At 39.1% G+C, this 12,411-nt stretch overlaps 1 protein-coding gene across 1 annotated transcript; it reads right to left on the bottom strand.

Annotated features, from left to right (window-relative positions):
* Positions 1-2,260: 2,260 nt before the first annotated feature.
* ttc36 (tetratricopeptide repeat domain 36) lies at positions 2,261-4,159 on the bottom strand. Its single transcript, XM_060922876.1, has 3 exons — positions 3,998-4,159; positions 3,583-3,771; positions 2,261-2,658 (listed from the first exon to the last, which is right to left on the bottom strand). Exons 1-3 carry the CDS (start codon positions 4,101-4,103, stop codon positions 2,390-2,392), a joined length of 564 nt encoding a protein of 187 aa, XP_060778859.1. The 5' UTR covers positions 4,104-4,159; the 3' UTR covers positions 2,261-2,389.
* Positions 4,160-12,411: the final 8,252 nt, after the last annotated feature.

Below are 12,411 nucleotides of genomic sequence, written 5' to 3'. Positions count from 1 at the left end.
TCATCACAGGGCTGACACATAGACACAGACAACCATTCACACTCACATTCACACCTACGGTCAATTTAGAGTCACCAGTTAACCTAACCTGCATGTCTTTGGACTGTGGGGGAAACCGGAGCACCCGGAGGAAACCCACGCGGACACGGGGAGAACATGCAAACTCCACACAGAAAGGCCCTCGCCGGCCCCGGGGCTCGAACCCAGGACCTTCTTGCTGTGAGGCAACAGCGCTAACCGCTACACCACCGTGCCGCCTAAATCAGCATTTTATCACCTAAAAAACATTTCCAAACTAAGAGGACTTATGTCAAAAAATGATCTGGAAAAACTAATACATGCCTTCATCTCTAGTAGGGTTGATTACTGCAATGGCCTTTTCACAGGCCTGCCAAAAAAGACCATCAAACGACTTCAGCTGGTTCAAAATGCAGCGGCTAGGGTTCTCACACGAACAAAAAGAACAGAGCACATTACTCCAATTCTAAGGTCCCTTCACTGGCTTCCAGTAAGCTACAGAATTGACTTTAAAGCATTGCTGCTGGTATACAAATCTCTAAATGGTACAGGGCCCAATTACCTCTCTGATATGTTGCAGCAGCCTAACCCAATCAGATCTACCAGATCGAAACGGAAAAATTTACTATTAAAACCAGTTGTTAAAACAAAGTATGGTGAAGCAGCTTTTAGCTACTATGCAGTACAGCTATGGAACCAACTGCCAGAGGCCATTAAAAATGTTCCTGCTGTTGGCAGCTTCAAATCTAGGTTAAAGACCAAGCTGTTTTCAGATGCTTTCTGTTAAATAATTAATATTGTCTTCTTTACATTTTTTATAATCTTTACTTTCTCTGCATGTTTTAAATTTACTTTAACTTTATTCTATTTTATTCTTTATTCTATTCTGCTGGTTTCTTTTTTCTCCTCCTATTTGAACTACTACTTCATTTTATTATTTTATTTCTACTATTGTTTAATTCTTATTATTTTCTTTTAATTCTTTTAATTAATTGTTTTAGAATAAAAATAAAATTATTTTATGTAATTTTATTTCTCTATTGTTTATTGTTTTTGTTTTTACTTCTGTAAAGCACATTGAACTGCCATTGTGTATGAAATGTGCTATATAAATAAACTTGCCTTGCCTTGGGTGCTCCGGTTTCCCCCACAGTCCAAAGACATGCAGGTTAGGTTAACTGGTGACTCTAAATTGACCGTAGGTGTGAATGTGAGTGTGAATGGTTGTCTGTGTCTATGTGTCAGCCCTGTGATGAGCTGGCGACTTGTCCAGGGTGTACCCCGCCTTTTGCCCGTAGTCGGCTGGGATAGACTCCAGCTTGCCTGCGACCCTGTAGAAGGATAAAGCGGCTAGAGATAATGAGATGAGATGAGATATTGAAGTCGCTTCATCTTGCATTGAAAAAAACAAAAATAGCCTTCAATTGAAATAAAGTTATTCAGAGAAAAACAAATCCCTCCTCAGGAAACAATTATTTTCAAGAAAAAAAACCCCACATGTGCCACAATTATTGGCACCCCTGGAAATAATAGTGAACACAATGTAATTGAAGCATGTTTACATTTTTTAGTTGATTGAAGTGTGCAGGAACTTTCATGCTGTGCTCTATGATTTCCTGATTAATTGGGGTACAAATGTGAGGTGACACAGAGGCCAAATTCCGTAGTCATCCATCAACATGGGAAAGATAAGACAACGCTCAAACCAAATGAGGGAGAAATGTATTGACCTTCAGAAGTCAGGGAATGATTATAAAAAATAGCTATTTGCCTGAAAAATGCCCATTTTTACTGTTAGGGCAATAATAAAAAAAGTGGACACCAACTGGAACTGTGACAAACATGCCTGGAAGATAATTCAATTATTTTGCCCCAAGTACAGTGAGGAGGATGGTAAGAGAGGCAAATCCCCAAGGATAACTGTTGGTGAATTTCAAGAAAAAGTAAAATCTTGGGGTTACCAAGTCTCCAAAACCACCATCAGATGCCACCTCCATACCAACAGATTATTTGGAAGGTTTGCAAAAAAAAAAAAAAAAAAGCCGTTTCTGTCAGTTAACCACAAACACAAGTGCCTGAAATCTGTGAAATGCTTCTACAGCTTTGACTGGAACCATGATCTCTGTGTAGGTGTGTGTAAAACCCAGCACAGATTGCAATGTTTAGAGACCTCTAGTGGCTAATGTCAAGTAATGCAATTTATATATTACAAATAAAAGCCTATAAACAAACACATACAATGTCCAGATAAACAAAATTATCTTTATTAAATCTCTTGCAAAAAAAAGGTATGCACACATTTAAATCCAGATTTGCTGACAACATTCATCATGTATATAATGTGCCCTTTGCTATGTCTATCACTTCATCTCTACTGTATCTCTGGCACCTTTGGGTTGCATAGGTTGCTGATGACTTCAGAAAGCATACGGTTGCATAGAGCTGCATAAGGATTCAGAATTACAGCCTGCTGTCTAGCAAACTTGCTACCCAAGGCCGCTGCCCGCTCAAAGTCAGACCTGGCATCGTCATCCCGGTGTGCCAATCTGAGCAAAAGGCCACGCTGAACAAGAGCCTGGCAGGCTGTGCGGCCTGTGCCTTTGCTCAGTAAAATGGCCTGTTCCAAGTCCTCAATTGCACCTTAAAAAGGTATACAAATGTATAAAGGTTATACAAATACAACTTACACTTAGATTAGTACAATTCAAGGCAGAATTATATATAAAAATTATATTTTATTATATATACATAGAGAAATGTACCCATTCAATATTGAGTTATTTATTAGTTTTATTTAGGCTTTATGTTCTGTTCAGATATTTCTGACCAGAGTCTAGATATAAAATGTGTTTCCAGTATGTCAATATTACATAAAAGGGAAATTTTACTCTGCCTCATTACCTCTCACTCTTATTTGCTTTCATAATGTTTGCTGGAGGATATGCAAGCATGTAAAGGGACTGTGTGTATCCATTTCATAAACAGTGTTTATATTGCTCATAACTGAAATGAATATTGCATACTTTATTATTATTATTATTATTATTATTATTATTTCCTATTTACAGTTGTATCACTATAAAATGAAATGCTTTGGTCAATAGAATATCCATTGATAAGTAGCAAACAGAAGGTGTGATTAAGCAGTTCATAAGGCAATCGTAGTTCATACCTATTGTGAGGTCATTGATAGGCATTATGAATTCTTCTACCCTGTGATTATACTTGAAGGTAATTCAGACAACGAGTCAATATTATGTTTGTGATTTTTTTTTGACAAATAGGATTTATGAGAAAGTTATAAATATTATAAACATTTAAACATTATAAATATCTCATGACAGCAGTAGTACCCTTCAAATAATATATTATGTATTACAAATACAGTATTTGCTGTTGTTCATATGTCTCGCTATTCATAATTATTTGAGTTCCATAAAAAAAGACTACTGGCAAGTGCTAATAGTTTTAAGTATTTTTGGGAAAATAATAAAGTCTGTTCAATAAGTCAATGAGTAAGAAATAAGGTTTGAAAGGCTATTCGGCTAAAAACAAGCAGCCTACTGTCAGTATCTCCCTGTAGACGTTTGGCCTGAGCACGGTTATTGTAGGCTGAAGCTCTCATGGGAAGTAGGTGGATGGCCTGATTAAAATGATTCAGGGCCGTCTTCAAATCCCCAGACTCAGCAGCAGACACTCCCTGGAGCTCCAGATTCTTCACCTGCTTTAGCAGATTAGGGTCAAAGGAAGAGTCTGGAGATAGAAAATCAGTGATATATACAAGTAAACTGAGTGATTCATGAAGTGCTCACAGTAAATATTGAATTCTTTGAATCCATACATCTAAATACAGAATGTTAGTTTGTAAGTTGTATGCATAAGATTACTAAGATGTTAAATTTGCTAAAATTGTGTACTACGTTGTAAATTGAAACAAATGACATGGAACATTTAATTTAATATTAAACCCTGGACATACCATCATCTGCAAGCTCTTCCTCTTGGTTTAAACCAGGAATGTCTTCAAAAGGGCTTGTAGGATTGAAGATTGTCCAAAGAACTGCCCTATCATGTTCTGATGCCATTGTATTAGTGAGTAGACTGAAAGGGACTCACAATTCAAACAAATGTAATTAAAAGTACTATATGCCATTTCATATGCAGGAAAAGGGTGTTTATTTACTAATGTTTTCCACACCTCAATTTTAGCCAATCAGAGCAGGGGGTGGAGGCAGGACTTTGAGACCATACACATCTGTATTCAATTAGTTCTGCTAAACTGCAGGGTGAAGAGCTGCAGAAACAGAAGCCGACACTTTGTGAAGGTTTATTTTTTATTTATTAACCAAGTCGATATGGCTTTATTGTGGATTGTGATGTGGGTTTATTTTTTTTATTAACAAAGTCGATAGATGTCATTATGATGATAATATTTTACATCATAAAAACCTCCATCTATAACAGGGGGGTGTAGAATTTTTATATCAACAGTCACTCTGTCTAACACTCCACATACCCCCACCGCTTGTTTCAGGACAGGGAGCTGTCTGGCCTGAAGCCGACTTCCACCCCCAGCAGGAGGGGAAATCTGCCACAATCATCTACCACAGCCACCTCGTATTTAAAGGTCATAGGCAACGGGCGGAGGTGAAACGTAGAATATTAACTTTGTCTAGAAGAACGACCCAAAAAGCGAATTAAATCTTCCTGGTGTCTAATTTGCACCCTAAAATGAAATAAAACGCTTAAAATATACTGTTTTGCCCAATTTCCGAAGGTTTGTTTACGTCTCACTTATGCGCACTTTGACCACCAGGGGACCGTCGTCGTGACGTCATTCAAGCCAGACAGACCAGGAGCAGTAATGTGTTTACTGGGGTGTCGTGGCTCAGATAGCTAAGGCACCATACCATAAATCCGGGTTCGATTCCGATCCCTCCCTGTCTCTCTCTCTCCCGCTCATTTCCTGTCTCTCTACACTGTCCTATCAAAAAAAAAAAAAAAAGTAATGTGTTTACTTGCAAACCAAGCACACGTGTACAGATTTTGGTTGTGAGAGGCTGTGTAAAATGTCTGAAAGCGATAGTGATTTTGAAGCAGTAAGTCTCCAAATTGAATATCGAGAGGTGAAACCATATATGTATGAACCTATGGCCGTTGTGAAGCAATCGGTGAATGTGGCTCACTGGTTTGACCATGCAGCCTTGGAATCGGACGGCGACTCAGCTGACTCTGATCATGGTGACACTGGACCTCAAGATTCGTGCCCAAATGATTTATCCTGGTAATTATGATAAATTATTACTTTCGTTGTAATACTAAATAAGAGCCCTTTTGAAAAACAATTAAACCGCCCTCCCTAGTGGATATAGGTAACGATTACTTGACAGTGCACCAGTAGGCCATATTAGCCTGCCATCTGCGGCATTTCCCGGTGTCAATATATCGGGCTTGACATTTCATCTTGTCTATCAATTATTTTTTTCAACTACTGAGCATTTAAATGAAAAGTGGAAAACAAATACAGTGAAACCTCATGTTACGACCACTTCAAAATTACGACCACCTCAAAATTACGAACAGTTTTTCACGGTCCCGATTGCTTGCTTATATATTTCATTGGTCACGGCCTTCAATAATACGACCGCCTCAATATTGCGTATTACGACCATTAATTTCAGTCCCACCCGTCGAAAATCAATGTAATTAAACCTCGAAAATACGGGCGCCCCCAGTCGTGTCAAAACACGGGGCACAAGAGCTTTCATGACATCTGGTTTATGTCATGCCGCAAAATTAAGATCGACTTGTACGACAATGAGTAGAAAACATAATGTCTTTGAAAGAAAAAATTGATCTGATTAACGCAATTGTGGGTAAAAGTCAGCGTCAGCTAGCAGATAAGTTTGAAATTGGCAAAACGCAGGTAATCTATGCAACGAGGTGTGAAGTGAGCTTTAGTAGATTGATTTAAATAGAAAAAGTTCAAGTTGTTAAAAGTGCCATAATTATGAAAGAGTATTCAGAACGAGATTTCAATTTCTTATTTCAATGACTTGTGTAAGTTTGCTGTATGGTTTACATTTAAAAATGGTATGGTTTTAATTATGATTAATTCTATTACAAGTTTATTAAAAGTTTAAACGAAAACTTAAAGTTATATTGTTTTTTTTATTATGATTTCAGGTACACTCCATTTTGAAAAGGAAGGCTGAGCTTATTGAAGGGTATGAGGGCAACTGTGGCAATGACAGAAAGTGTCTGTGTAAGAAATCCCCTGTTGATGAGTTGAACACACTGATGTGGGAATGGTTCCAGCGTGCCAGATCCCTGTACAGTATTCCCATCTCAGGACCCATGCTGCAAGAAAAAGCCTTTCAGTATGCTTCTGAGCTAGGCATCAGTCAAGAAGAGTTCAAGGCTTCCAATGGTTGGCTTAACTGCTTTAGAAAAAGACACAACATCAACTTTGCTAGTGTTTGTGGGGAAAGTGGTAGTGTTTGTCAAGAGACTGTTAATGACTGGAAAGACAGATTACCTGACATCCTGCATGGGTATGATCCGAAAGATGTGTTCAACATGGATGAAACAGGACTCTTCTTCAAAGCTTTGCCAGATAAAACATTATCCATCTGTGGGGAACAGCGTAAAGGGGGGGAAAATCCAAAGACAGACTTACTGTAGTGCTATGTGTAAATGCGATAGGAGAGTTTGAACGCCCCTTGGTGACTGATAAAAGTGCAAAACCTAGATGCTTCAAACATGTTGATCAGGCCAATCTTCCAGTGAAATGGACATACAATTCTAAAGCATGGATGAACACTTCTCTCTTTTGTGACTGGGTACGGGCATTTGACAAAAAATGAGAAATGCAAAATGAAATGTTGTGCTACTGTTAGACAACGCACCATCACACCCACAAGACATTGTGCTGACAACTGTAAAACTGGTGTTCCTCCCTGCAAACACAACATCTGAACTACAGCCCTTGGATCAAGGAATAATTCAAAACATGAAACAGTTGTACAGGAAACGTCTCATACGGTCAGTTGTTGTCAAAATAGACTCAGAAGAAAAAATGAGTGCCAATACAGTGTCAAAAAGTGTGTCTGTGCTTGATGCTATTCAGTGGGTGGCCTCAGCGGTGAAAGAAATTAAGCCGGAAACTGTGATAAAGTGCTTTGGAAAGGCTGGAGTGAAGTTTACATACAACACATGACAGTGAAGAGGAAGACGATGATGACAATGTGCCCCTTGCAGAGCTTGTGGAACTTATTAGAGTTGCAGCCAGTAAAATCAGATTTGAGAATGCAATGAGTGCTGAGGAGTATGCGACTGTGGATTGTGGCATCCCTGTGAGAGAAGAACTTCAGGAAGACTGGGAAAAGACACTTGTAAGAGACACCAGCAGTAGTACTAGTAGTGTGGACAATATTGCTGGTAGTGATGATGAAGATGATGTTGAAGAAAATGACCCACAGACAGTAAAGTCACATCAGGAAGCAGTGAAAATGTTGTCTCAGCTGAAGGTGTTTTATATGAGCAAGGGCATGTGTAATATCACAGAGGATTTAAACAAAATTCAAGAAAATGTGGAAAAACAGTCGGTGAAAATAATGGGAAATGCCAGGCAGTCCACTTTGGACAGGTTTTTTAAGTGAAATGTGAATGTGCCTACTATAGCTCAATTGTGTGGCTAAACTATTGTTACCTGCAAGTTGTTTTAGCAAGTAAAAGTAGTGTTCCATATGACCATATGAGTAAACATCTGTAAAGTTAACTGTTTTTATGCTAGGTCATTTTTGTTCTGTTTTGTGCTTGAGCATGTTTTTATGTTATAAAACTGCTATCCATGTTATTCCAGAAACATTGATTAAACAAAACTTTGTTTATGACATGAAACACCCTTGTTTGCTTGTCTTTCCTTTTTAATTGTCTGGTTAAAATCACATGCAGAAAAAAGACTCAATGCGACCCATGGCAACAACTAATGATCAGAACCAAGTTAACCACAAAAGCTTACGAAATATTAGAAGTTTTGAAAGAAAGCACACACATGTTTGGGGTACATTCAGGCTTAGGGCCTCTGCATGCTCCTGCGACAAGGCTTTCGCAGATAGCTTTTCGCAGACAGTTGTAATTTATTGTTGCGCGGGGAGTAATAGGCATGTGCGATGTTATTCACCGCCACAACGCAAGGGGGCGCGAAGTCGCGAAATCGCTAGGAGTAGCTGGTGGGTGTGGTTAGTGGAGTGTTTCCTCCAACAGGTCATTCAACACCAACAACAATGGCGGCTGGACGAGTCCACACTTTGATCGAGATGCAGCTGAAGGATCTAGAAATCGAAACACTCCTGGTGCAGGAGCTGGCAGAGAGGCGAAGGAAGCGCCGTAGAAGGTGGGCTGTACGCCATTTGAATGAGGAGTGATGGCCCTCATAAATGACCTCAACTTTAATATTCTTTGTATGATGTTACAGAAAAGACTGTTCTGATGTTCAAATGTGATAACATTTCCGTGGGTTGACTTTCACAAATTTGTATTTCAGAATAATAAAGACACCTTTTCCAAAAAGATTTGTTTTTATTTTCCAAAGAGCAATGACTAGGAGTAAAAAGGCAAATATAACAATAACAAAATATAACAATGTACAACAATGACAAGGTGTGAAAATACAAAATGCAAATAGAAATTCTGAACATGTAAATAGATAAAAAAAGGAAAATAGAAATAAAGTGGCAAGGTGTAAAAAGGCAAATAGAACAGTAACAACAAAATATAACAAACTATAACAAACTATAATATATAACTTAGGTGTAAAAGGGGAAATAACAATATTACAAATGCAAATAAATTCTGAACATGTAAATAGATGAAAATAGAAATAAAGTGGCAAGGGGTAAAAAGGCAAATAGAACAGTAACAACAAAATATAACAATGTATAACTAAGGTTTAAAAAGGCAAATGACAATGTTGAAAATGCAAATAAATTCTGAACATGTAAATAGATGAAAATAAAGTGGCATGGTGTAAAAATGGTGAAAAAAATGTAAACACAGATCCTGTCTGCCACCCGGATCCCCGCTCTTTTTGGCCATCATTGCCTTTCGCTGCCGAACAAACTTGTCGCACAGGTTCTTCCACCTCCTCGCACACTCGATCGAATCCATGCCCAGATTCTGCGATATCTCCCTCCACGAATTATTGGAGTATGCGCTGTCCTTATAATGACTAGAACTGGAGTCGTATAGATGTACGTACTTCCTCGATCAACCGCTCTTTGTGCTGCTCCATCTTCGCTCGTGTTTTTAAAAATGGCGGTCGTGAAAACAAAACAAACCGAAGCGGAAGTGCATGTACAGCGGGTAGAGTGGACCAATCAGAGCCCTCTTGTCTGCGACGCTGTCTGCGAGGCTGTCTGTGGTGGTCACAATTTTTGGGAGGTGCGTGCAGAGCGTCTGCGAAGGTGGGGGGGCTTCGCAGACGTCATCTGCGAAGCCATCTGCGAGGACTGGGTTGTCAGCATAAATTGGCCTTTAGGTGTCACCATGAAATGTGACAAACAGCATTTACCGTATATGTACATTTGTACTTGCTAGACACACAAACCACACACATGCTATACTTTTGTTTAAATTTAGCTTGTTGATTTAATCATTTATCAATGAAATACAATAAACTAGTTCATAAATTTATTACATGTAATACAACAGTATTAAGAACATCATGCATGCACGTTGCTATGCAACAGCTCAGCAACTGTCAGTATATCTTGCCAACTCAATAAGACCACCTCAATATTAAGACCACTTCAACCTGGTCCCAATGGTGGTCTTAATATCGAGGTACTGTACAGTACTGTTTTTCAGTACTGTACCCACTACTGAAAAACTCTGCAATCAAAAACTACATGTAAATGAGGTTCATTTTTCAGTTTCAACAAGGGACGAAGTGAAGTCAAAGTGAACATCCTGCGTTCATATGTTTTTGGTCTAGCATATAGCCAATAATTTGTGGTTGCAGTTTGTATGAAACCTGCCAAACAGGGTTGGAAATGTATATACTTTTCTATTATTGCTGCAATTTCCTGTTCTAGGGATTTGTGCTTAGGAGGTATTTTTTAGTGTGAATATGCAGTCTCTTTTATGCCATTGAGGGATGAGTTTTCATTGTTCATGACACTTGTCGGAAGGAAATTCTCTTCCATATATACGTGGAATGTTTCAAAAGGTTTCCTGATCACAGGTGTAGCTGTGGAAATTGCAGGCTGATGCCTACTGCAGCAGAGTGCAGATGTTGTCATTTTTTATCCAGCAGTTGAAGTTAGAATCCCTGAGGGTCATAAGTGCGTGGTGGAGGCCCAAGGATTCCAATCAAACTGCTTGGATATTGATGTTTTGGAGGTGACCTTCCTGGAGTACAAGAAGGATGAAGGTCCAGTTGATGACAATGAGCCAAGACATGAGTGAGTATTGCAATCAATGGGTTGTTGCAGATGAGGTATATTTTAAGTCATTAAGTGATAGAATCTGTGTCACTTGGTTCTATTTTCAAAACATTCAGGTACATTTCAACGATATTTAAAAAAACCCACGAGATTTATTTCGATTCATAAGATTTTATTACAGTCCCTTTTTTGTTGTTGCATGAATGCCATCAGTCACTAGAAAGGGTCTATTCTACTCTATCATGAGTGAAAACAAACTTACCCAATAATGTTTTTGTGCCCTTTTTATGCCATGCAAAAAACATCATTTGGCAACCCCTATTGACAGTATAAACTATAGGTGGCCTAGCAATATGTTATCCATCAATTTCACATGACACTAGCAGATACTATAAAAGGGTAAGCCTGTTTTGACAAGTACCTGTCGACAGCTGGTACTAATTCACCTCAGGAAATACTAAGTCGTTCAAACATTTCAAGCCCACATTGAATAAGGCACAATTGGCCACCCACTGTTACAATAGGCTTATCACAAAAACTATTTACATGGGTTTGGCAGAAGCTTGGGATTTATGGTAAGAACTGAATCTAAACTGCACCCATAATAACTCATATATTTGATATTGTTTACAAAAACTTTTCACTCTCCAATTTCAGAGTGTATTGGTATCTGGCATACTGGAGACTCGTACAATGGAGAATCCTGGGCAAGAAGGTTCGACGACCACTACCAGCCTGTGCTGTCACGGCAATAAAAGAGAGGTTCCAAAGTGCCAAGTACACTGGATTCAAATACCCCGACTTATAACAAGTTTGTGTTGGGGCTCAACTGAAGTGAAATACCTTATGAAGTTATGAACATTTAGCAGAGGTAGATCAGAGTCATTGTGTTAGTGAAAAATCTCCAGTTAGGTTAAGGTAAAACATGAAGGTTTTAAACATGAAGGTTTGATATTATTGTGCATTGTTCTACTGAATAAATTTCACTTGTTGAACATGCGCTGATGTTGGAGAACTCATCTCATCTCATTATCTCTAGCCGCTTTATCCTGTTCTACAGGGTCGCAGGCAAGCTGGAGCCTATCCCAGCTGACTACGGGCAAAAGGTGGGGTACACCCTGGACAAGTCATCACAGGGCTGACACATAGACACAGACAACCATTCACACTCACATTCACACCTACGGTCAATTTAGAGTCACCAATAAGACTAACCTGCATGTCTTTGGACTGTGGGGGAAACCGGAGCACCTGGAGGAAACCCACGCAGACACGGGGAAAACATGCAAACTCCACACAGAAAGGCCCTCGCCGGCCACAGGGCTCGAACCCAGGACCTTCTTGCTGTGAGGTGACAGCGCTAACCACTACATCACCATGCCGCCCCATGTTGGAGAACTGTTATTGTAAAACATGAAGATTTGAATATAGAACACCAGTCAGTGAAAATAATTCAGTTCTTGTTAAATCGGTTTTGATGGTGGAGAACAGTTGTGGTTTTGTCCTTCCGCTCGTACTGGTCACAAACTGGCGCAGGTGGCTGATCAACCAGTTCCTTGGCTCATCTGTAGCTAGGATATAGCTGCCTCAGTTGCATAACTTCATCCAACAGTATCCGCACATAGTCTGTGAAAGAGGTAAACACTTGTATTCTGTACAAAACTCACTAGTTGCAGTTAACGTTGCTGTGGCGTTCTTCATCTTAGATGTTTTCAAGGAATACCTCACATATGGCTAACTGTATGTTGTTTACACTAACAATCCAGTCACAGCTGCTGCTCAACCAAACCTCATCAAAAATTCAAATGGTAGTCTGAAGGGTCTGAACCAGGAAAGTAGCCATTTTAAATAATGCTGTGAAACAAAACATTTATATTTCACAAGAGCTAATTATAGTACTTTCTATAAAGTTTAAAGTGGCCCTTTCACAGAGGAGCCACTTTCA

Source organism: Neoarius graeffei, chromosome 6 (genome assembly GCF_027579695.1).
Source record: "Neoarius graeffei isolate fNeoGra1 chromosome 6, fNeoGra1.pri, whole genome shotgun sequence".
NCBI lineage: Eukaryota > Metazoa > Chordata > Actinopteri > Siluriformes > Ariidae > Neoarius > Neoarius graeffei.
The sequence above is the reverse complement of the archived record's forward strand: the minus strand, read 5'-3'. Positions and strand labels throughout refer to the sequence as shown.